The following is a 27,708-nucleotide window of genomic DNA, read 5'->3' on the forward strand; positions in this document are numbered from 1 at the left end:
GTGATCATAGTACATGAAATAACAGACTCAGAAGGAGCAGAGGACTACCTGCTTGGTGAGCGTGGCAACCAAAAAGGAAAAGTACCAAAGGCATTTCTGGAACTTCTGACCTATTGAAAAGCTTCTTCTAGTTGACAATTCTACAGAAAGTGTCCCTCAAAGTAGGTTTACACTAATATTAAAGTTAAATATTCACTTTCCACATTTTTTTTTTCTCGGATGAAACTGAACAGATTGTATTATCAAAATGTAAAATTATATTCTAACACCAAATAATTTAATTGCACAAGTGTGAATATAACCTCTGTGGTTGTTCAGTACACTGTCACCTTAATCTTGCCTGCCAGAAAAGAATATGGTGCCGCCAGTGTGGTGTGTCACATATCCCAGCTCTGATAGTTTTGTTATGAATGACTGACGTTACAGTCCAATTAAGTACACATATATTTATTTTATGCTGGCATTCCTTTGTTGTCCTTGGGTAGAGTTCAGTCAGTTAAATGTATGTGATGTAACATTGAATGTTGCAGAATTTCCAGTCAAAGTGCAAACTGAAATATATTCATTGAATAAATTTAAGCAGTTGAAACCCTCAAATAGCAGCATTGTTAGTAGAATTTGTACTAACTACCGGTATTGAATACTAGCATTCACAATAACATTACTTTGTACATTTTCAGTACTTTGTTGTTAGTTATCCTCACTTTTTTTTTTCGAATCAGACATTGATTTTATACAATCTTACCTCTCTTCCCAACAATATTGCATTGTTAGCTAATGTGCTTTACACTTTTAGGTCTCACATGTGATAGACGAATGAATAATGGGAAGATGGAATTTCTGTTTATAATACGTTGTTAGCTGAATGACTAATATATTGATTTTCCATGTTAGAGTAATATATTGATTTTCCATGCTAGAGGCTCTGGTTTAAGTCTCAATATGAAATGAGGTAGAATGTGCGATGGACAAGACTGTTTTGGGACATTTTTGTTTTTAATGTTCCTATTTCACATGCTATTCTACCATTCCTCAGTTACTTTCTTTCATCGAAATACATTATGAGTAAAGTTACACTATCACTGTGATGAACCTATCAATCTCGATGAACAACAGCAGGCACAAGTCATCCATGAGATTCACTCATGGATTTTATCACTGAAATTAAGAATGTCACAGAAATAATAACAAAACAAAATTTTCTTGATCAGAAACTGTAGAAAATATTTTAGAAGTAATCTAATAATATTTTCAGATAGCTATGTATTATTAGTATTGATTGTACTGAATAAGTAACTGTTTTATAAGTGCAATAATTTGTACTTATGGTTTAAAGGTGCAGACCTTTATATCTTTTTCTACTAAATTAACACATTCTCATACAGTTTCATTTAATTTTAATTTTGTGGTTTTTTTTTTTATTCATTCATTCATTTATTTTATTCCATAGATCTTACATGAGCAATGAAGCTTTAAGATGTGGAACATGTCAACATTTTACAATATTACAATTACAATTTTTACAAATTTTTATAGTTTTACAATTTAGTAATTTTCTACAATTTTTACAATTTTGTACAATTTTTTTACATTTTGGCGAGATGTAGTGAGATGAGATGAGGTCCGAGGATTCGCCAAAATATTACCCGGCATTTGCCTTTTCGGTGGGGGAAACCTCGGAAAAACCCAACCAGGTAATCAAATCAAAGGGGGTAATCAAATCAAAGGGGTTGATGCCAAGGACTCGCCATAGACCATCCGGCTTCAGTCCCACGGCTGGGGAAAACCTCCGAAGAAACCAAAGTCCAAAGGGGGATCCAACCCAAGCCCGAACGCAGCTCCGGATCAGCGGCCCGGCGAGTCTGCCGACTGAGCTACATCGATGGCTCTACTAAAAGTATACAATACATAGCCAATCAGATTATTAAATTTACAAACGCAAACGATCATTCATAAGTTGAGCTATATTATAATACAAAACAATTTAATTAAATTTAAGGCATAAACAATTCAACCAGTTATGATATACAGAAATTGATAATACATATCATGCAAACTACTTCAAATTACAAACACAAACAATATCAGTAGAGCTATATAGATTACTATTCAATTTAAAGCATATACAATTCATCGGCCAAAACTATACAAATATATACAATACAAAGTAGCATACTTTCATTAAGCTATACAAATTTGTGCAATTAATATCAAGTAGATTAATTCAATTTATAATCATAAACAATTCATCAGTTGAGCTATACATATTACCATTCAATTTACAGTAGGTCTATATACAATTCATCAGTAGAGCTACACAGACTAGTAATCATTTTAAGAACATATACAATTCATCAGCCAAACTATACAAACATATACAATCAAATTAGTTCAATTTACAAACTTATTTTCGTTAAGCTATACGATTCATATGAAGTAGATTAATTCAATTTATAAGCTTAAACAATTCATCAGTTGACCTATACAGTATACTATTCAATTTACAGTACATACAATTCATCAGTTATGCTAAACAAAAAATACAATACATAGTAAACAGATTAAGTCAATATAAAAACATATTTTAGTTGAGCTATATAAAATTGTACCTGTCATTTAAGTAGAATAATTCAATTCACAAGCATAAACAATTCATCAATTGTGTAGAAGGTATGAGTATGTAGAAATTTGGTTAATTCTTTTCTGAACCTTTTCTCGTTGTTCTTCAAATCTTTAAGATAATTAGGCAGTGCATTGAAGACTGTTATACATGAATAGCGAACTCCTTTTTTAAAACAGCTTAGACTAACAGAGGGTAGATGAAGATCTGATTTATGTCTTGTATTAAAATGATGAATGTCTTGATTAGTACCCTAGATCATATATAAAACAGATTGCTCAAGCTTATATTAAATTTAGACGCAACTGGAAAATAACGGACGCTATGCGTCGCTAGTGTCGAGAAATGAGCTTGCAATAACAAACACTAGATGGCAGAGTACCTGAACAGTACATAGAGTAATACGACTGTGGGATGACTTTTTTACGTCATGCCACCTCCAAATTTCTTTCTCATTGTAATGTGAGGTTATGTTACAATAAGACTTTGATGTGTCGCTAAATTGTAGTATACAGAAGTTTGCTTTACCCAAATTCATCAACACACATAGATGACATTTTGGTATATGGCTGATATAATGTTGTTTGCGTTCAATATATAATCTGTCATCATTTGATGTACGAAATCTAATTGTTTTTAATTTTCAGTATACAATACCTCCCTAGCAACAATTATCACGAAATACTAAAAAGAGCAGATTTGTCTGCGTTTGTTGAATGCACATCATGATGCTCACGAAAAGGCACTAATTTATTTTGTGTGAACAAGATTACAATTTTTGAATATGAAGGAAAAGCAGGTATCCCTCTTCTGAAATTTATCCGAAAGGGGAAGAATTACAACTCCCTATCCCCAAACATGTTTCCTCTTTTCTAGGCCTATATGTTTTCATTTTACAGGTGTATTATATGATGCGATATGGAAGCAGATAAATAATAACTGTACGTTTCTCGTCCACATTAAATTCAACGTGTTCATAACGTAGACCTGATATATTGCTTCATGTAGGCTACACAGCCGGCAGTGTTCTTTTTACGAATAAGCGGTCGTACTAATCATTTTCTTTTCATCTGAACTATTGCTAGAATATGCATTTGTGTTTTTATTTGCCCTGTATGTTGTTAAATAACTACTGAACATCGTCTTTGGTTAACAAATTGTTCTAGTATTCGTTTTATATCAGTCTTACGGTATTGAATTATGTCCATAACGTGGGCGAGATATTGTCAGGCTGGAAAATTCGCTCTGAATGCATTTTTTTTTACACAATTTTCAGCAGATTTACGATACCCTGTGCAGTTTCTCTGCCAATGCAGAGTTAATTGCAATATACGGTAATTCTGTTATTTTCCTGACACTTTTATATCCGTTCTCAAACGTACTGATTTAGATTCTTTACCCTACTGTAGGTATTTTGCTCTCTACAAATCATCGTTAGTCAAATGAAATAGCCTATAATAGTTGTTTGCAACGAATTAGTAGACAACCTCAATCCCTCCTGACCGCCTCCCTTACGAATTTCTTTCTCACTTTAATCAAATTTACTTTATACTGGTCCTTAAATTACTGAAACTAGTGCTGAGGTAGTTACGGTGATTTCTGAAGTGAAAATCGTTCAATTTATAAGGGTGAAATCAAAAATAACTTTTGTAGCCTTTCCTTGTCCTTAATTGGAAATTTGAGTAACTTCATATGACGACAATATTTCTTCCTTCTTCTACAGTTAACATAATCGCAGATGGGCATTTCTAAATGAAGTTTGTTACACAGAAACCTTTGAGACAATATTGACACTTGAAGTTCTTTATATAGTTCATCTATAAGAGTTAAATTAGCGCTGAGGTAGTTTCCTTCATACTCAGCTTATTCACCTTACATACATGAGTCTGTAACAGGTTAGGTTTGGTCAGTGCTGTCATGGTAATTTTTTTCTTGGTGATACACTCCACCCCTTGTTTTCTCCCTTGAAATATATTTTACTCTCCTCTCTATTTCTCCAATTGTCATTTAATTATTTTTTTTAATATTAAAGAAGAAGTAAAGAAATTGTTTTGCTTTACAATTTAATTGTACAAGTTTGATTTAAAGAATACACCATGTAGCACCACCATAGATGCACACTTGTCTCGATGAATCTTGGAGTGTATATTTGCAGCACTTCTTGTTTTTCAACCATTATTTTATATAATTCTGGATTCCAGTGCTGAAGAGGTGGATAATTTTTGTTTATGAACATCAAACAAAATAGGCGGTAGGTACAGTAGGAACAGGAAGAGATCATCTAAGATCTGTATAGATCTCCACGTACAAAACTTAGGCACCCATATGCCGTATGGCTCCTTACAGACAAAATTTTAATTTCCCCATACGATTAATTAAAAAAAATTGTAGGTTCCATACGATATATGGCCTGGTGTGGCCTCCATGACAGCACTGGGGTCAGTTAGTTTAGGCACTTTTACACCTTGCATATACAATCAAATGCATCTCCACAAAAAAATTCCTTATAAATTGAACGGTTTTCACTTCAGAAATCACAGGAACCGCTTCACCCAGGTAAGTAGTTAGCAGTTAATCATTTCAAAGCTCTTGTTATATTATGAAATAGCATCACACAATGCTCCCAAAATAAATGTTCCCAGTGTTAAAATTACAGAGTGTAAATTTCGCTTAGGACAGTTTTTTCTCTGGAAAATTAAAGGAAACAAACAGTATATCAAACCAGCAGCTGAGACACAAAGCACCTGAAATTCGAAAGTGGTTAAAAATGTTTATATTTCGTTCTTTCTTATTTACCAGCAACAGAAGTACCGGTATCAGATTTTTTGCAGAGCTAATATCAGAGGCCCCTCCTATTAGAGAATGTTTTGAATATAATTATATTCTGGAAAACTACATTGGCACATCAACCTCCCCTCCCCCCGCCTGAATTCTGGGCTGAAGCACGAAAATTTCGAAATGTACAAACTACAGATGCGGCAGAATATTACCACAATGGTCTTCAGCAAGAATTTTGTAAGACATATCCAAATATCTTCATGGTTATTATATGTATTAAAATAAAACATATACTACATGTGAAGTACCTACTAAATATGAGAGAAATAGAAATGGGAAGGGCAATAAAAAAAGTGGAATGGACAAACACTAAGAAACTATTCATCTTGTATCAGTATGAATAATAGGACACTTTTTTTTGGTGTTAGTGGTATAGAATATGAAATTAAGTTGCATCAATAAGTTTTTCGAGTTTAGCATTACTTTAAGTATTTATTGTCCCCCTGTTGGAAAGATGGAATTACTTTGTTTGAAACTTGATGAAATTTTATTGTACCTTAACTCAATTTATTAAGGTAAAATAAAATTCAAAATAATAACTGCAGGCCATTTTAAAATAAATCTGTTGGATGTAAATTATTTCTTAATTTATTAGGACCATAAAGGTATTGTTACAAGCGATAGATTGAATCATTTTTATCTTAATAATTTAATGTAGGATGATTATTTCGGGAATTGTTATGCTCTAAATTGTGAGGATATTTTAATACTTTTTTAAAGTATAAATTTGGAATATGTTTCCAGTTAGTAAAGAGTAATTCAGAGAGACAGAGGTCTCAAGCATATTTATTGACACATGCCAGAATTATTAAATATGAAAAAAAGAGTTCTTGCACTAACATACTGTTTATAAAGTAACCAAATCTTAAGAAATACAGTATATGTACTGGTATTCTATATAAAGGCATAGGAGTGAATATAAATCTGTTTTAAGGAATTCCTATTTAATATTCCTGCTATAGGAACATGACAAAATAAATACAACGCAGCATGGAAGCTAATTCAACTCTTATCGAGTATTGTTGATGAGATGTGTTATGAAGGTAGACCGAATCATTCAATATAAATGTATAAATAGGACGAATAATAATAAATTAATTTCAGTGTATGTAGTATCAAAACTGAAAGCAGTAACTAGTCTATGAATGATGTCTTAACAAGTATAAATAAAATGGACTCTTGACAAGAGACACACATTTGGCTTCAGTAATAACTAGGACTTCAAGGAATTTATGGTAGCTCACCCTGTCAGGCAAAACTCTGAATAGTCAGCATTGTCGAACTATAGAAGCGCGATTAAAAAGTATTTTTTTCCCCACCCATTACATATGATTGCTTTTTTCAAGTCCCGGTAATAACATTATTAAATTAATTATCCCACATATTTGGGTGGTGCCTTTCTTTGTTTCTGACATAATTTATGAGAGTTTCTCTTTTACACTTCAATAGAGAAATACAACTTTCAGTGGACAATGAACGTGTAACTCTAATGGAACTCTAAGAACCACAGCATTAATGTTTTCTTCTTTTCTTTCATGCCCTTTGGTTTTTGTTGCAGATAATATCATGCTATTGGATAATTATACATGCGCCTTTCTAATAAAATTGGCATATATTTCACTGGTCTCAGAAGTAAAATTAAATGTATAATAGCTTCTCGGTGCAAAATATTTACTGAAAATTATTGTAGGATTTGAATAGAAATGTCACTTCTCAGGCAAGGTTATTCGTGGATGACTGTATAATATACAGAAAAAATTAGTGATAAATCTTATATCACCGCCTTGCAAAACTAGCTTGACGTTATTGAAAACTGGACTACAACAAATAAAATTAAAATCAATGTGAGCAAATGTAAATCAATATGTATCCTTCTGTAAAACACAAAATTAAATTCGTCTCATATACCAATTAAATGGATCACCAGTGTCACAAGTAAACACTTAGGTACTGTATATATTTTAGTAACAAACTGGTTGAAATAAGTCACTAATATTACAAGGATAGCCTGGAAAACACTACATTTCTTTATGCGTATTCTTAAGAAAGCTAACCGAAAGTCAAAAGAATTAATGTACATAACCCATGTTCGGTCCACTGCTGTGGAGTAATGGTAGGCACATCTGACCGTGAAATGAGTGGGCCCGGGTTCAAATCCTGATTGGGGCAAGTTACCTGGTTGAGGTTTTTTCCGAGGTTTTCCCCAATTGTAAGGCGAATGTCATGTAATCTATGGCGAATCCTCAACCTCATCTCGCCAAATATCATTTCACTGTCATCAATTCCATCGAGGCTAAATAACCTAGTAGTTGATACAACATCGTTAAATAATCAATTTAAAAAAAGACGTCAGATAAGCAGAGGAAGTTACAAAAGCTTGTAGTGGCGAAGAATTTAAAGCGTCTGTGTTGTTAAAAAAAGGGAAGTACTACAAATGGCAGAAAAAGTGGATAGCCTATATTGATGTATTTGTTACGTGACATTACACAGGAGATATCACCACATATAGTTGTAAACAACCGTGGATATTTTAAATCTGAAAGTGTACTTTAGTGTAATTTTTTTTTATTGGGTTATTTTATGACGCTGTATCAACATCTAAATTATTTAGCGTCTGAATGATATGAAGGTGATAATGCCGGTGAAATGAGTCCGGGGTCCAGCACCGAAAGTTATCCAGCATTTGCTCGTATTGGGTTGAGGGAAAACCCCGGAAAAAACCTCAACCAGGTAACTTGCCCCGACCGGGATTCGAACCCGGGCCACCTGGTTTCGCAGTCAGACGTGCTGACCGTTACTCCACAGGTGTGGACACTTTAGTGTAATCAAGTGTTGCTTTGTATAATAAGAACTGTAGGCACAGTGTATACGGTAAATCTCTATATGCATTTGAAAAGATTAGTAATCAACTTGACAGAAATGTTCGTGTGTCACAATATAATTTGTAATATTTTATTTGTTAATGGCACTGTTATTTTTATTAAAGTATGCGATTTAGCAGTTACATGTACTTCACAAATGTCTTAATTGTTTCAAAAACAACTAAATGCATTTATGACATTTGGCACAATAATATGAACATTTTCCATTTTGGTAATAAATTAAGTGGCAAGAAAATGTTCATGTGTCACACCATATAATATTTAATATTTTTTACATTATTAATTATTCCTTTTCATTATGATTTTCTGTTTATATTTTGGAATGCTTACGTTAAAAAACAGTGATGTGTCTTTCATGAACTCCTAAGTATTTGATTAAGTATCCTGTGAAGATTATAGTTACTTCGAAAATGTTACGTGTGTGACTATGGAATGACCCATCAGTATTGTTAGTATTGTTACAAATTACAAAACCTGAAACTGTTAGAATGGGATCAGGAGTAGTGACAAAAAATGTAATGTTGTAGGCCTACATCAACATGACTATTTTAATCCAGTTTCTAATAGTTTTTAAGGTTTGAAGGCCTTTTGACGTAAACAGTATTGAACATGTGAGGGAAGGGCTATTTCTTGGTAATGGATTAGGCCCGTATATTTTATAATATTATTAACTATATATTGTTAAAGTACCTAGTAAATATCGTAATATGTATATTATATAATACTGTAAACGAGACAATATCACAGGCTGCAAACTAGATTATTCTTGTTTTTGTATAATTATACGAACATGTCTGAAATAAACAAGACTACCATTGGTTAGGTTAGGATAGGATTACTTATATATTGTAATCAGGCTATATGCACAAATTTTCCAATATACTACTATCATAACTAAATAGGTAATGTTAACATTAATTTCCATAAGTTTTTGTGGTGCAAATTAAAATAATTCAAAGTAAAGTATAACAAAACTCCGACAACATTATAATTATGAACGTCAAATTCTCTTATTTTATTTATTTTTCAGTGTTAGTCCCTTATTTCCCATTGTTCTTTGGATTTATCATTAGTGAAATATCAATTAACGGATAAATTATGTTATACACTCAGTTGATAATATAAATAATATTCACGACAAATATATAAAAACAGGAGAGATAACGAATCATAATTTAGCCCACCGATAACTTTATAACATGGTCTAAAAATTCTAGGTAGATTGGCTTTGCGCGAGACTCTGCATTGTATTCTATTCAATACAAAGGCGTACTTTATCTTATCTCTCCGCTTCGCCCACGTGACAACTATAATTAGAACTCCCTCGTTCCGAACTTGCCTAGGTCATATAGGCCAATAATATTTATCCAAGGTCATCAATTGTCGACAGTAGAATATCTCGTAAGCATGAAATAATCGATTTAGACCGACCAGACCGGTTCAGAGTTCGTGTCTCGTGGTGGTGTTGGTCATTGTGCCATCTGTTGACGATTATTGAACTACATCAAGCCGGCCTCGACTGCAAACCCTAAAGCCTATATAAAAGAGCTATCTGTTAGTATATATGATCTAGGTTAGTACTGAATTTATCTTGGTTCTTAATATACAGCATCATTAGGGAAAGAATGTATTCACAAGGTAAAGTCAAGATTTCTAAGTTTCGGAAAATATTTTTACATGAGGTCCTTTTATGCACACCGGCCATTATTCTTATAGCTTTCTTTTGTAAAACAAAAACGTGTTTAGCTTCAGACGAGTTACCCCAGAATATTAATCCATATTTCATTACAGAGTGAAAATATGCAAAGTATGACATTTTAAGTAAGTTTATATCACCAATAGTAGATAAGGATCTTAATGCATAACAGGCAGAGCTCAATTTACGAGTAATACATTCTATATGCGTTTTCCAGTTCAAGTGATTATGCAATTCTAAATAGATTCTTTGAGATGAGTTCCATTTAATCGAATACTGTAGGAAACCTGAGCACTATTGTGTGTACTAAATTTGACTGCACTGGTTTTATCAACATTAAGTGCTAGTTTATTTGCATGGAACCATTCATTCATTAGATTCAGCACTGTATTAGAAGTGTTTATAAAATGATCGTATTGTTTGCTTGAAATAATTACACTTGTATCATCTGCAAATAAAATTACATGGGATGAATTGTTTATGGTCAAGGCTAAATCATTAATATAAACTAGAAACAACAATGGACCTAAAATTGACCCCTGCGGAACACCATGTTTAATATTTTTAAATTCTGAATAAGTAACTTTATGACTATTTGGTACATTTATTTCTACTTTTTGTTTTATATTTGATAAGTACGATGTAAACCAACCCAACATCTCATCTTTAATACCATAAAACTTCAATTTTTTTACTAATATACTATGGTCTACACAATCAAATGCTTTAGCCAAGTCACAAAAAATCCCACCTACATGTAGTTTCGAATTTAATGAATTTAGTATTTCATCCACCAAACTAAAAGCAGCATTCTCTGTCGATTTTTGTTTTCTAAATCCAAACTGTTCTAAAACTAATATATTGTTGGACTCCAGGTAATGATATAATCTATTATACATAACTTTCTCAAACACTTTTGAAAATGTTGTTAATAATGATATGGGTCTGTAATTAGCAATAGTACATTTATCTCCCTTTTTGTATATTGGTTTTACTATTGAATATTTGAGTCTTTCTGGAAAAATACCACATTGCATTGACAAATTGCATAGATAGCTTAACGGAGGGGATAATATTTCAGAACAAGCTTTCAGAACTTTACTTGGAATTTCATCATATCCAGAGGAATATTTTGTTTTTAGTTGTTTTATCACATGCATGATTTCTGCTGCGGTAGTGGGAATAAATTTGAGACCTAAAAACTCAGTGTTAAATGCATCAGTTAGGTAACCAAGTGCAGCATCTTCTGCACAATCTTGAATGTTTAAGTTCTGAATAATATTTATATAGAAGTCGTTAAAATGATTTGCAATTGATTTTGGGTTATCTATTTTACTATCATTGATTTTAATGCAAGTAGTATTTTCACTCTTTGAATATCGATTAGTTTCATTTTTAATAATATCCCAAATAGTTTTAATCTTATTATCTGAATTTTGTATTTTTTCATTCAGATACATTTTCTTTGCATCTTTTATAACTTTTGTCAAAGTTTTACAGTAATGTAGTAATTAAGAACATGAGGATCATCACTATTCCTACTCATTAAATATAGATTCCTTTTTCTAGCACATGATATTTTAATTCCCTGAGTTATCCACATGTTTTTACTTTTACATTTTTTCACCACCTTGACTGGAAAACATTCATTGAAATAATTCGTAAATGTAGTGAAAAATGCATTAAATTTAGTATTAATATCAATGGTATCGGTACTATATACATTTTCCCAAGATTCATTTTGTAGACATGTATTTAAATGATGAAGAGATTCAGCATTTATAATCCTTTTTTTTATTTTTAGATTAACACTTTGGAATTTTTCACTCATATTGAAAACGCTTAGAATTTGTGCATCGTGATCAGACAGGCCATTGACTAATGGTACTGTTGAATAGGAATTCAATCTACTTTTATCTATAAATATATTATCAATGGCAGTACTACTTCCAGCTTGTGTTCTGGTTGGAAAACTTACTGTGTGACTAAGATTATAAGTTTCAAGAAGTGAGTTTAATTTTCTTTTACGTGAGCTTTCTGATAGATAATCTATGTTTATGTCACCACAGATTACAAGTTCGGTATGTGGTTTATAAAGTCTTTTCAATAATGAATCTAAGTTAGTTGTAAATTTCTTATAATCTCCCATTGGCGCCCTATAAACACATAAGATAATTAAATTTGATATCTCATAACCAATTTGTATTCCACAGATTTTAATATCTTGTTCAAGGCAAAAATCAGATATATCAATTTTACTAAATAATAGATCCTCTCTGATAAAAATACAGGCACCCCCTTTTTGGAAGACATGTCTACAGAAATGAGAACCTAATATATATCCATGTAAAGACCAATTTCCTTAAACCCTAATATATTTGGACAAAAGAATCAAATATCAAGAAAGTCTAATGTCAGTCCAGCTGTAATTAAAGTGTTATATACATATTATGTCTCGATTCTCTTGTATCATATATTAGATATAGACATTCTATTCTAATTAGATGAACTATTGTTGGTAAAAGCTTCAGAATATCTTACTTAAAGAATCTGCTCCTTTCTTTATTGTCGTATAATTTGTTTATTAATAATGTTCATATAAATATTGGAAGAATATTCCTAAGATAATGACATTGATATGTTGAAATTGTTATATTTTCGTCTAGATATTCTAAAAACTTATGCGACTTATATTAAAATAACGAAATATATGTGGCATAAGCTTATAGTTTGAAACATTACTGTGAAAGTTTAATTATGTTAGGATGCAATATATTTTTAAATATATCTCCAAAACCATTCATTTATAAATATATTACATCATTCACTGTAATTGATCTCGTATTTCTGTGATATTGTGAACAATTAAGAATCCATTGCTGCTCTAGTGTTCACATGTACATGTTTTCTTATTCAATTTTGATCTACATAGAAAGAGACGTCAAAATATAACAGGACTGAGTTCAGTTTTAATGAAATATTGACTGTATTTATTGAGACTTTCAAGACATCCTCTTTATATCATGACAATGCTATAGAACTGATCAATTAATTTTTTAATACCCAAAAAAATTATTCATCTTTATAAGTGTTTCCGAAACAATCCGTGTATTTTCCATTTTGGAAATATTGAACATAAAGACATCTTTCATGTGAGGGAAAAAATTAAAGTTACACTTAGATTTGTTAAATAGGGTGTATATATTTATGACCTCAGTGCCTCATTGGCTCCTAAATTATGTTTTTCCTGATAGGCAGAGTATTATTCTGTTGCAGAAACCATACTTTCGGAAAAGGTCTAGTCTCCTCTTAATAATTTTCCCTCTCGGTGGTCTTTTAAACAGAATAATTAATAGATTAATAGCAAATTGATTTGTGTCATATTTAAATCTATACTAATAATAAATCTGTAGTCGAAATTTTTCTGGTAATTTTTCCAAAAATAATTGGTCCTAACATATATAATTAACCACCCTGAAACCGCAAATCGCTTTTTTTTAATTTTTGTTTGTTTGTATGTATGTCTGTCTGGATGTTTGTTACCTTTTCACGCAATAATGGCTGAACCGATTTATATGAAAATTGGAATATAAATTAAGTTCATTGTAACTTATAATTTAGGCTATATGGCATTCAAAATATTTTATTTAAAAGGGAGGTTATAAGGGGGCTTGAATTAAATAAATCGCAATATCTCCCTTATTATTAATTTTCATGAAAAATTTTATATAACAAAAGTTTCTTTAAAAATAATTTCCGATAAGTTTTATTCAATGCAAAATTTTGATAGGACTGATATTTAATGAGATAAATGAGTTTTAAAATTACAATAACAACGCCATCTTAAGGGGCTGTAATGAAATAAAAACAAATGACTTCGTCTATAATTGGTGTTAACATGTATAATTATTCATCATGAGACCGAAAATCGCTTTTTTGACATTTTTGTTTGTATGTCTGTCTGCCTGTCTGGATGTTTGTTACCTTTTCACACAATAATGGCTGAACGGATTCCGATGAAAATTGAAGTATAACTTAGATTTTAGGCTGTGTGGCATTCAAAATACTTTATTTAAAGGGGCCTGAATTAAATAAATCGAAATACCTTGCTTATTATTGCTTTTTGTGAAAAATGTTACATGACAAAAGTTTCTTTAAAAATGATTTCCGATAAGTTTTATTCTATGCAAAAGTTTGATAGGACTGATATTTAAGGATATACAAGACTTTTATAATAACAATATAATACATTTCCACCACCGCCTCAGATTATAGCGTTGTTCCTGAATAACTCCTATGTGCAAAATATAAAATTTTTGAGTAGGAAGAAAAAACACATTTATTCATTCCAAGACAATAGTACATAGGAGATCGTGAATTCTTACATTTTCGAAAGAAATATAATTACATATCACTATATATGCTGTATCAGTATTTAAGTTATTTGAAGGGTTCAGAACCATAGTGGGCCAAGTGACATTTACTGAAGACGTAGAAAACAAGGGTTAAAATTAAGTTATTACCATAATTCAATGGAAACATATAGCAAGTAATATAAAGTATAGACAATAAATCTAAATGATGTTAATCTTCATTAAACTATGGTTGCATGTAATAACAATTAAGAAACATGTTAAAGGAATTGTCATTGCACCAAATGAGTGATCTATGGACCAAAATGATCGCATTTTAATTATTTAAATACAATTTAAATTAAGTAACATATTAAACGATTTATCCTTCTATCAAACACGAATGTTCCCTGGATCAAATGTCCTATTTTAATTATGTAATTACTTTATATTTATTTTTAACGGGTGCAGCGGAGCGCACGGGTACGGCTAGTACAATAAAATAAGTCTGTTATTTTTTATATCCCCTAGTACACAGTACACCAATAGACGTTGAATTTTTCTTGTGCTCATCCTGATATTCAGAACTCCTTAACAATGAAACCTTAATGAAAATTTAAGATAATTTTTATTAGATATAAAGTTATAAACATAATGGTAGTGAAGAGATCAATTCATTTTCTTGTCAGAAATTGAATTGAGCCCATAGTTAGTCGTGTACAGAACTGGTCGAACAGGACTCCTTAAAATGAGTGGGTTTTTTTAAAATAAGTGTCGGTAATGGAGGAAGTTATTTATTAAAATAATATCACTAGATTTGACCACACCTATTATACAACAGGGATTGACGTCTATTGAGAAAATTAATGATGATGTGACCTTCACATAATATGAAATCTAGATGAGATGTTAACTTTTCAAGATCTTTAGGTTGTTTTATATACCTCGTCATTATAAATTATATGAATCTTTGTATTGATTGAAGTGTAAGAATAATTCAAATCAAACTGAAGTAGGTAATTATATTTATAGGTGAGTGCTTCATAAAATATTTCCCATTGTACTCTCATTTTGTCTTTTTTTTTTTGAATGCTGTGCATATTGGTGTGTAGCCTTTTTTTTTTCTCTCTCGTGTTGTTTTTGTACAGTTTCAATAACATATAACCAGTACTACATAAGGTAACTAATACAATACAATTCAATAAATTGTTTGCATCAAAGTGCAGCCTGAATATGTCATGCTCTGCCACTTCTTACACACAATTCAGAAATGCTTCTTGTTAACATGTTTAAAATGAAGTGTCTTTTGTGAATGTATCATAATCAATAGAATTTGTCTGTTTATCATTCATGCAAATGACTATATTAATATGGACTTAAGTTGTTTTTTAATATATACATCATTTGTCAATGATATTAATAGAGTGTATAGAAGATTTAAAAATATTGTAGTATTATAGGATACGAGATCGATCATTACTGTAATAAAAGAGGAAATTCGTTTAATTTCAATGGTTGACCAGCCTCATTGTCTAGTGGTCAGAGCTTCTGGCTATAGTTCATGAGGTCCCACGTTCAGTTCCCAGTTAGAACACAGGAATTTTTTCTTAAAGGGGATTATTCCTGTGTTCGTCCTTGGTCTGGAATTTAGGTTAAGTTTGGATTTAAGGATACAGCCACACGAGCCACATTTGTCGCAGGTTTTCTGCAACAAATGTAGCTGGAATTATAGACTGTTGAGTTAAATGCAAGCGGCCACACGGAGCAGTAAATGTCGCTAGTTAGGCACATTCCAAGGTCATGTCGCGACTCGAATGGGTCCACGTCCATTTCTTCTGTGACATATACTGCTGCTGGGTGGCCAGATGTAGCGACACTGGGTGGCAACACGTGCAGCTACAAATGTGACTGCGATGTGCAGTGTGCCAGTATGTTTGTCATTTCGTTTACATATTGTAGCCAGGTCATCATTTCTTGTAAACTGGAAGTATTTGACTTCTCTACCTTTGGTTTTCTTCGCATAATTGTTGCATCCAAACACAGCACAATCTGGCATTTTATAGTTTTTAAATCACATGTAGAAAAACCTGTATAAACTTTCTTATATACATTTCTTAATTTTACAATAATAATAATAATAATAATAATAATAATAATAATAATAATAATAATAATAGCAAGCAATGATCAGCGATAAAGTCATTAATAAAGTGATATTCGTGTGTCTCTTTATTCAACAAAAAACTTTCAAGTCATTTAAATATCCTGTAAATTTATTCTATAAAAATTCGCTCTTAGTAGACTACCTTCACATAATAATAATTCTTTATTAGGGAACATGAATTATTTTAGAAACAACGAATAATAATAATAATAATAATAATAATAATAATAAAATAAAACTTAGGGGCAAGCATTTGACATGTTAGGCCTATTCGTGACCAATTAATTTTCCTCCTTAAACGAATTAACATTATTGTTAGTTCCTGGGAATTCCTTATTATGAAATCCATATTTTTAAACTTTAAATTTATATTAATATATTTATTTCCGCTTTAGTAGATCCCAAAGGAGACTCAGAGAGTCAAAGAATATACAAGTCAAAAGACTTTTATCTCCTAACTGACAATAACTAAAGAATACATATCATGCAAAAAACAAAAATTGTAATAAAAGTAGCCTACAAACAACCATGTAAAATGAATGGCCATGCTTTAATTTTTTAGCAATGAGATAGAAAACGAAAATCAAATGTCATGTAAAGGACACACAGATGAAGACTTTAAAAACAGTGAAATAACAAATCAAAGTTATTCATTTTACAGTAGAGAATTAAAATAATTTAGTGTAATGTCAATTTACAAATGCGTATGGGTACATGCGTAAGCTAATTTTAAATACTATTTTCTTAACCTTATTCCTGTTTTTTGTTACTTTACCAGAAGGGAAAGTAAATATCGCCAATAAGTTCCCTTCTGGTAATTGAATTTACAGTCAGGTATACAACACCTTGGCATTTTATTTAGGCCTAATGTATTCAAAAATAAAACAAATGACATTGATGAGTGGAGTGAAATTTATCTCTCGAATTAGCTATAAGATATCACAATTTATAGCACCCCGCTTATCTTATAGCGTTAGAATATCTTTTGTGTGTCAAAAACTTTATGAGACACTGAAACTATAACATACCCTAAGATTCACCTGTCAGTTTCTGAGAAACGTGATCTATCATGTTTAAGAGAATGTAAACTCTGTTTTCTATTGCATAAAATGTACAATGGGAGAAAGGCATTCTCAAATTTGAAAGAAAACCCATTTTTCCAATGGTTGGAATTCTCAGTATGTATATGTAGTCATAATAACAGAATCTGCTTGTGTTTATGAAGGAGTGAAGTAGAGAGAGAGAGAGATTGACTTTTAGATGGGAAATTATTATTATCATGACAGATTTATAACAATATGGTGCAAATAAATATGACATAAGTTATTTGTTACTAACAATACGGTGCCAATAAATATTGCTTGGCTTTTGTATAGTCCGGGCTAAGTTGCCCCATGTTTTAACTCTCTTCAAAATATCTTTGTTTAAAAGTACATACATTTTTCTTCTTTCAATTTCGACCTAAAGAATTCTTCAATAATAAAATGTATACAAAAGCGTTCTAGCAAACCCTTTACAGCGATTTTGTTTGGTAAAAAAACGTACAATTCTTTTGCAGGACAGACCTCACAAATCAGTTTTGTTTATAAATATTATTGTGTTATAAATACATTTCCACTTTGAGTTCTATTTTGGGATACAAGGGTCAAGTTTAATTTGTCGCAACGTCCAATAAGCATTTGAAGAACCCCCCCCAAAAAAAGATAACTTTTATAATAGATGTGTTTACTTGTACTCTTTTCAAAATATCGTTGTTCGAGAGTATACATTTTTTATCTTTCATTTTCGGCCAAAGGTATCCTTCAGTAATAAAATCTATACAATAGCGTTCCAGTAAACCCTTCACAGCGACTTCATTTGGTTTAAAAAAATCTTTTACAAGATTTCCTTTTTGAGTTGTGTTTTAGGGAATATGGATCATGTTTAAAACTCCTTAGATGTTTTAGAAATTCATGTATTGACTAGGGAAGAGCTTGTCTAATCTGTTGTAAACTCCATGACCTTTCTACAAAACCACGAGAAATTAGGTCTTCATACAGCAAACCCTTCACCCACACCGTACTTTCGATTGTTACTGACGAACAATATTGCCTGTTGTAAAATCGACACAGGAATAAAAGTTAACGTCATGGCACTGCTATAAATTTTCTTCTCATATGCATTACAATAATTGTGTGTGGCCGTATCCTAAGACCTCTCCTGGCACCACAAATTTCATAATCATAATCATCCTATCATATCATCAGGATAATGTAACTCCGCCTTCCAGGTGCCCCAGCCTCAGAAGTGGGTTACAATTATGCCACTCCCAGGAAAGAAAACCAGAAATGTCGAAAAGATAACCTAGTGGCATTGGATTAAAAAAATAATAATAATTTTAAGGGAAACTTTGTTAGGCTTTAAATGAGAACCTGTCAACTGTGAGAACTGTGAAGTATGTGATGTTAACATTACCACCATGACAGTTACCTTGAAGGTTCACATTCTATCAGAGCTGGTTTTGTACTTGAGAAACACAGAGGATGAGAAAAAGAGACAGGAAAATTGAATGAGTTTTATCAGCATAACTTGTGTTCCTGTCTCTTTTTACTTCATTATTTAAATATACAAGGATATTTTTTATAGTTATTGGATTTCATTACTAGAATTGTAGATAATATTGCATTACTGTTTAACTCCAAGTGATTGGCATGTCTAGGTTTATGTACATTGGAAACATGCTGTCTGGTATAGTTAATCCAGTATTGAGTATGTTCTGAAGGAAGAATACTGGAATCTGAATGTTCTTATTGAATGAATTCTTTTGTCAGGATCATTCCAGTTGTTCCTTTGTCACAGAGATGGTGCAGCTTGTTAAGTTTCTCAAGCCATGTATTTATTTGTGTGGTCGTTCTCGAATGAATGTGTGTGTATGGAAGTCTGTAAGGTGTATGTTGATCTATAATAAACAAAGGGTGACCATGTGTCCCATTTCACTTCGTACACTTGTGTTGAACACCAAACTGACTCAGTGGTGGTTTCCTTAAAAGTGTCCATTTTATCTGAGTGTTGACACAATCATATTTCAACTAATTGTTCGTTCCTTTGTTGTTTGGTATGTTCCATTTTATGTTGTCAGTTGATTATGCATAAAGTTATTTTTACAGTAAAGAAAATTTGCTTATATAACAACAAAGATATTTGTTTAGTTTTTTGAACGAAAGTAATGTCCATAAAAATAAAGAGAAATTCCTTATGTAAACACTTTGGAAACCACTGACTTTGTCTAATAGTTTACATTATAATGTAACAATATTTCAGTCCAGTAAGATAAACCAAAGCAAAAAAGTTAAATATACAAAAATATCTGTAGCTCAGAAAGGGAGAATGTTCTAGTTGTGATCATAGGAACTGAGAAAAAGATAAGGTTTAAATACAGAGCGTTTCAGAAAATAAGTATATTTCAAGGTTCACATTGCTCCCGAAATTAAAAAATTGTAGAGTCATAGATTAATAGGTTTTTGTATTTTTATTTTTATATAAGAGAAGGTTGTGTAATTTCATATTTATTTACCTTCGTGTGTGGTAAATTGTGTAAAAAATATATCTTCCATTTTAACATCAATAATTCATTAGAGATGTAGCTAAAGTTGAAATAAAATCGACTAAGTTAGGAGCCAGTTAAAAGAGTAAGCTACTTACATGTAGCAAAAAAAGTGGCTATTTCGTTATCAATTACGTTTTTGGAAGAACCATTGTTATAATCGTTATTTTTAGTATGAACACTATTGTTAAGTTTTTGGAAAGACAGCAACAGTAACCACTATTATAGAAGCCAAAAATAAATGAATGTCAAATTATTGTACTGGTACGAAGTTTACCGAAGAATTGAAATCTGAAACTATGTTAAATTAGTTACCAGTGAAATTCCCACTGAGTATCAAAGTGAAGTTGGTCCAGAATTTTTAATAGTACACTAATTGGAGAGAAGATAAGCATTCACTGATCAGCACCTCATGAATCACAATATTTATGTGGGGTGCATTCACTTACCAGCATCAGTAGCATCCGCATCACATGCGAGCACTGAATTTTCTTTTTAAGTGTGCAGTGGATGATGGCACACTTATCAAAATTGTTCAGAATTATGAAGAATGATTTAATCTAAAACAGCCAGATTACAGCAATCATCGATGTAGGCACAGTATATGGGAAGAGATTGGAGCCATCACATAAGTTTTAAAAATGTTTCATTTCTAGACCTCACAAAGTCGAGGCTCCTAGGAGAGGACGTACATTGTTGGTTACATACAGAACTGATAATAACTATCCCTACAAGACACGTTTAAATTTATTTAATTATTATAATCTTAATTATTTTCACAAATTATTGTCGACAATTTTAATTGCTGACAACAATAATCTGTGCATGCTGAAAGAGTTGCTCTGTTGAGGAATCCGTTCCCATTTTCCAAGAGAGAATTCTTGCAGTGCAGATCAGTGAATGAATGCCTATTTAAAATAATGCAAAGAATATGAAAATGCGATTAATGCAGCTCTTGTGGCACATGCAGTGTGGAACAGCATCTGTTAAACTTGTTTATTTAAAAATATATACACAATAGTTCTGTAGCTAAATGCTCAGGACTAACCACACCAGAATTTAGTTCTATTTCTTTCTAAGCTTGCATGTTAGTCGCAAATAAACTTACACCATGTAAAAAGTACCTATAGGGACAACAGAAGACTACATACTTAAGGCAGTAAGTTGACTGTATGTTGCGGACCATGTAAGTAATGATGACACATGTGCATATAAGTACCCAGCAGGAGTGTATGAATGTAGTAAATACTAATCCAGAAAACCTCGTTCTTGTCGTATTATTTTATACCTTTTAAAGATTCTTCTTTACTGTGGTATGTTAACTCTTGAAACGCTCTGTATGAAGGATGCGGCTGCACATGCATGCTTTGTTGTATTAACATATTCTTGTCTATAGAACATCTATTTTTACGTATCTCAACTTTGTTAATATTCATTTTTATAATGAAATACAATAAGTCCTCCAAGCTTCTCAATTAATTTCTGTAGCTTGTGTAAACAATAAAATTGTTTATAATTTTTTTTTGTTATTAAAGGAGAAAAATTCGCTCAGGCACCGAGAATCGAACCCAGGTCTCCCAGCGCTCTAACCACTGAGCTACACCGCACTGAATTGAACCCTTCTCCTTTGGTTCTTTTCCCTTAGTGGCCTTACTCCGTGTTCGACTTATATATGTTGACATATTTGTTTTAAGTCAACAGTCATCACACAAGGAGCACACTCAATTGAGTGACTTGGTGGCCGGGACTCCTATAGTATATGCACTATTAGGCAAATGGTCTATGTAGATATTAATTTTTTGGATCCTACAAAATTATTTGTTATGGTTACTATTTGTTATTAACGGAGGGAGTCACAGCCACCAAGTCACTCAAGTGAGTGCGCTCCTTGTGTGATGGCTGTTGACTTAAAAAAATGTCAACATATATAAGTCGAACACAGAGTAAGGACACTAAGGGAAAAGAACCAAAGGAGAAGGCAGTGGGTTGAACTTTGGAGTAGCTCAGTTGTTAGAGCACCCAGTGCATGGAACTGGGAGACCTGGGTTCGATCCTCAGTGCCAGAGAAAATTTTTCTCCATTAATAACAAATGGTAACCATCACAGATAATTCTGTAGTACTAAAAAATTAATCTCTACATAAATGAAATTGTTATTTATAATGCATTAGCTGAGTTATAAGATATTTAACTTAAATATTTTAAAAAATTAAAAGAAAAATGCTTTGGGTGTTTTGAGACGTATTATTCTTGTTACTGATTTCAGTTTGTTGGGCTTCCTTATATACCTATTATATGTAGCTAGTTTTTAAAGTGACAGAAGGCAGATTGAAGGTAGCATAATCCGTTCAGGGTTATTTTTGGATACAAGTTTTACTGTATTATAATTTTACATAACAGGCAGTACATTCATATAGCAATGAAATTTCTCTGTGTGGAGCAGTATAAATTATTGTTTTTGTATGTGCTTATATTGTGTGTAAGCCAGCAAATGAAATTTCTTTTTTTAATATTTTATTGATATTTATTTCTCAGAAATGTAAAGCTACTTGCAAAGCAAGTCACACATATATAATTGCAAGTTAGAGATAGGATGGTAATTATCTTCATATCAAATACTAAGGACAATAGTAGTGTGTATCATTCATAGTATCAAAAGTATATTCGATATTTCTATATTTACTAAAACTTCATGTTGATTTTCTTTCAAATTCAAATTTCAAATTGTTACAATATCTGCAAACTTTGCCGTCATCTTAGAGCATTGCAATTATACAAAGAACCACAGAGCATGACAGTGGTAATGTCTTCCCTTGCTAGTCACTCTGTTCTCTGGTGGATGGCATATTCATTCTTTATACAGCTAAAACTTAAGTATTTTGAGTCCTTGTAAGACAGATTGTTACTACATAATTTCTGCGCTAACTGTCTTGAAGATTTGACGTCCAATTTCGCATCACTCTTATTTGCATATCATGGAGATTTTCTGTGAGGGTTCTCTTTGCATATTGCCTTTTTTATTGTTTAAAACAGAGCCCATTTCACGCCACTCCTTAAACAATTCAATGACATATTGCTTAAATAGCATCCGGAAAACATAGTCCAATTTTTGTCAAAGATTTCACATACTAGTATGGCTTTTTCACTAAGAGATCTCCAGGATGGATATTCGTTGCTCAGTAGTGTAACTAACCATAGTTATTTTTACGACTACAGCCTCTTGTAAGAACACCAACGAAACTGACAATTGTTTGGTAATCTAAATCCAGTTGTGTATATCTGCAGACTGGCATCACTCTGCCTCCTTGCTTATCAATTCCTGGCAATGAGTGAGCAAGCTAGTCAAGTCTTTTTTTTCCGCACTCTATACAAGTAAGACTGCAAGCTTTTCCTGCTACCTATCTGAAACAGAAAGGGACTGAAAGTTGTTGATATTTAAAAATTGTAGAGAATAAGAACGTAATCAAAACCATTTTTAAACACAATTTCCGTAATATTTTCAAACAATGCTTAGTATACATTTTACTAAACAAGCAAGTTCATTTTGCATGTAGCACAGATTTGTCTGTCCTTTGATTTATACATTACAGTGCTGCTTTCTGATAAACAAGATGGTTTCTGTCATGCTTAAAGCCTCTGTTTAAATATCTCAGCTGTGGCGAAAATGTGACTTGCGAGCACATTGTGGCTTGCAGTGATAACTGTGCTTTTCTCTTGCTTCCTACCTCTCCCAACCCTCACCCTCTCACTCACTAGAGTCAAACTCCGTTCCATTTGTATGTATTTGTCTATGCCTGCGAGTGGCGTATCGTCGTAATGTCTCTCTCGAAACCATGCACCTCTACAAAAACGAAAGTTTCAAGTAGGATGGGAGGACGCATTTTTTTGCTGCCAATATGGTGAGAATATTAAATGTATGATTTGTTCACAAGTATTATGAGGAAACGGTGTCTAACATAAAACGGCATTATACTACATGTCACTCATGAAACATTAAAAGGTTAAGTAAGTGTTGTTGTTGTTGTTGTTATTATTATTATTATTATTATTATTATTATTATTATTATTATTATTATTATTATTATTATTGGGCGGCCGGGTAGCTCAGTTGGTAGAGCAGCTGGCTACGGACTGGAAGGTCCGGGGTTCGATCCCAGGTGGTGACAGGATTTTTTCTCGTTGCCAAATTTTCAGAATGGCCCCGAGGTTCACTCGGTCTCCTATAAAATTGAGTACCGGGTCTTTCCTGGGGGTAAAAGGCGGTCAGAGTGTGGTGCCGACCACACCACCTCATTCTAGTGCCAAGGTCATGGAAAGCATGGGGCTCTACCTCCATGCCTTCCAAGTGCCTTCATGGCATGTTACAGGGATACCTTTTTACATTATTATTATTATTATTATTATTATTTATTATTATTATTATTATTATCTCTGTACGTTGATCCTTTTTCAGCAGATGTATGAATAATGCGGTTAGATCTTCAATTTATTCTCACAGATTTACAATGTGATGTTAAATGAAAGCTAGATGTATGGACTTGACAAATGTTGAACTATCAAATCTTTGCCGAAAAATAAATATTCGAAGTTTCGTTTTTTCGCTTGCTCTGTTGAAGCCATGTTCGCTACAACTTACATTTGTGAAAAATTATTTTCAACAATGAAAATATTAAGAACCAAATTTAGATCACAATTGACAGACAAATACCTTCGTGATGAACGACTGGCAGTAAGTGACATAATTCCTGATTTTGAAACTCTGTTGCAGAGACATTCTGAAGATAGTTAATTTTAGGTTGTGATAATGTGTCCTATGTTTTCTTATGCATTTCTTTCTTCGTTACACATATTAAACATTAGTTTGTAACCTTATACTGTATAAAATTATATTTGAATGCTTGACATAAGGAAAATGGAAATCCCTTAATAAGTCAGACAGTTGCTTCACTTCCCCTTCGGGTGTCCGCCTCCTTCCATAGGTGCTATGCACGTTGCAGGTTACACAGTGGCTTGGTGCACGATCACATTTTCGCCACGGCTGAAATATCTGATTAATACACCTTTCTTCCAGAATTGAGGCTTTTCAGAATTTTTTTAGTTGTCCTCTTTCTTTTCCCCCTCTCTGATATAATTTTATATATTTATTGTGGCCAGCTTTGTGCATTCATTGTCATCTTACGTCTGCATCATCAGTTCTTCTACATTATCAGCATCAGAAACTTTAAGGATGAACCTTCAGACCTGTTCTGTTTCTAAGTGGTACTTAAACCCACTGTTCTTTCAGTTTCGTCCTTGGATATCTAACACTTTGCTTGTCATTGACTTTGTATTCCCATAAGCAATGTAGTGTCCTAGTTTCTAATTTTTTTCTTTGTGGCCTCTCTAATTTTCTCTAAATTTTTTATGAGTGAGCAGTAATCTTGTTCCCTTTTATACTAATTATGTTGATAAGTTTATACACTATAGAAATTTCATTTTGTTCTTTCTTTTCTTCTAACAGGTTGTTGATGCATAAGCTTGTAGTGTTTTTATTTCCCGTTGTAAGAAATTTGTTTGGAATTTGTCAGTTGTCATTTTAACATCATAGTATTGTGTTACAGAATGTATCTTCAGTTTTTCAATTTATAAGAAAATTTGTTTTAAGTATGGGTTAAAGAAAATTGAATTACTAGTAGTAGGTGTAAATCATTTGTAAGATTCTTTGCAGTGACCACTGAAAGATTTTCAACTCATCAGAACACATTGAACATTTGTGTCATTTTGAGCAGAACATGGTCTTCTGGATCTTGGAAAATCTCTCATCCTTTGCTGCCAAAACATTCCACCAAACATCGAATCATTAATTCAGAGGGCAGATTTCGACTATGACAATAGGCTTGTATCTGGATTATGTAACTTTCCATAATCAATCTCCCAGACATACTTAAAAGTTCTGAAAAGAAAAATTATTAATAATAATAAATTTAAAGAAGATATGTAATTTTTCAACACCTTCGTGACTTTCGCTCTTTTCATGTTACATCAGCTGATACAGTACACTCTGAATACAAGGATGATTGTAATTTCCAAACTTGAAAGCAGAATATTACATGCTTAATGTCATAGTCTTGAAATACACATATAAAATTATGCTGTGTGGTCAAATACTTGAGGTACGAAGTGTGATTTTCTTTGTAGGTATTTAATTTTAAAATTCAGGGATGACTGGTCACTCTATAAGTCATATTTATACATTGAAGTAACAGACGAAAAGCCTTGCACTCCAGAGCAATATTTAATATTTACATGATGTAAGAGCAGATGTGTATGATTAGAAGTACTAGACCATCGAATGAGGAAGCTACTATCTATTAGTTTAGCATCTGTTACAAAGAAGTAAAAGGTCATTTTTTTAAGAGAATATTCTCTATATGTTTATTAAAAACATACAGTTGTTGATCTGAACCGTTTTGGTCAGAAAAAGCCTTCCATTGTGTAAGTAAGTCCATATAAAGGCTCATAAATTCTACCTTAATTTATATTAACTTTGTTTTTATATGACATTTATCGAGGATACGAAATGTATAGTGTTATTTCTGGATATATTTGTAAGTCTATATTATTTAGATTTGTCTTTCATTATATTAGAATTTATTTGGAATGTGATTTTTTTTCGAGTGAACAAGATACATTACCTAAAGTCTTGTGATATTAATAAATTTAATTCACTTAAATTCAACCAAATTTAATTAAGTAGTAGAATTTGAGTCTATAGATGAGATAACAATATTGATTATTAGCACTCATGTTCACATTAGAATCCGTATTTATTGTTCACCATTGATTCACTCTTCATATATGACTTTCTTTGTATCGTCTGTAACCATGATATTCAATCTACAGTATACCTACAAAACAGGAAAAAATGTAAACTTCTCCGCAAATAATGGGGACAATAAACTCATTTATTCATTTCAGTGTCTTATTATGTGTAAAGCATTGAAATATGTTGCTTTCTAATTATAAGGTTTGAGATCAGTTCAATTAGCCTTCTGGTATCTCAGTTTAGTTTCGGAAGGTTCTTCAATTTCCGGAAGTTCAGTTTTTGGCAATGAAGCAGATGTCCTTTGTTCATTTTGGTATTCTGGCCTTTGCAGATGGCACAATGTTCAGAATTTATAATTTTGAAGTGAGGAATGTGTGCTGCAAGACATAATGCCTGGTGTTCAATTGGAAGTTTACAATCGCTGCTTTTCTAGGTTTGGTTTTGTTCCCTTGTCATGTGTCCCTATGGTGGGATAGATTGATGCTTCTGTGAAGAATAATTCTGTAGTTCACTTTACTGTAGTGTAAGCTCTTTAACTGTCGTTGTGTCCAAATAAATAGGTTAAGATTTTCGTGGAATATGGGATTGCGACAAAATGACAATGGGTATCGCAATGTTGTGAGATGGTGTTTCAGTAATCTTCTTCGTTGTGGGTAGAAATTTATTTTTTACGAGTAAAATTTCCCTCTACTTCTCCTACCTACCTTTTCACTGTTGGACATAATTGCGATGTTATTTACAACTTTACTTAATTTGATTACTATTAGAT

The 27,708-nt window shown here is 32.2% G+C and overlaps 1 protein-coding gene across 2 annotated transcripts in view; it reads left to right on the plus strand.

The window, feature by feature from the left end:
- EndoB (SH3 domain containing GRB2 like, endophilin-B) overlaps positions 1–27,085 on the plus strand; it is a 133,318-nt gene extending 106,233 nt beyond the window's left edge. For both annotated transcript variants that reach the window (XM_069831140.1, XM_069831141.1), the window contains one exon: positions 1–27,085. In XM_069831140.1, the coding sequence (XP_069687241.1) occupies positions 1–117 (117 nt within the window). In that variant the 3' untranslated portion in view covers positions 118–27,085.
- Positions 27,086–27,708: the final 623 nt, after the last annotated feature.

This window comes from Periplaneta americana, chromosome 7 (assembly GCF_040183065.1).
Source record: "Periplaneta americana isolate PAMFEO1 chromosome 7, P.americana_PAMFEO1_priV1, whole genome shotgun sequence".
NCBI classification, from domain to species: Eukaryota; Metazoa; Arthropoda; class Insecta; order Blattodea; family Blattidae; genus Periplaneta; species Periplaneta americana.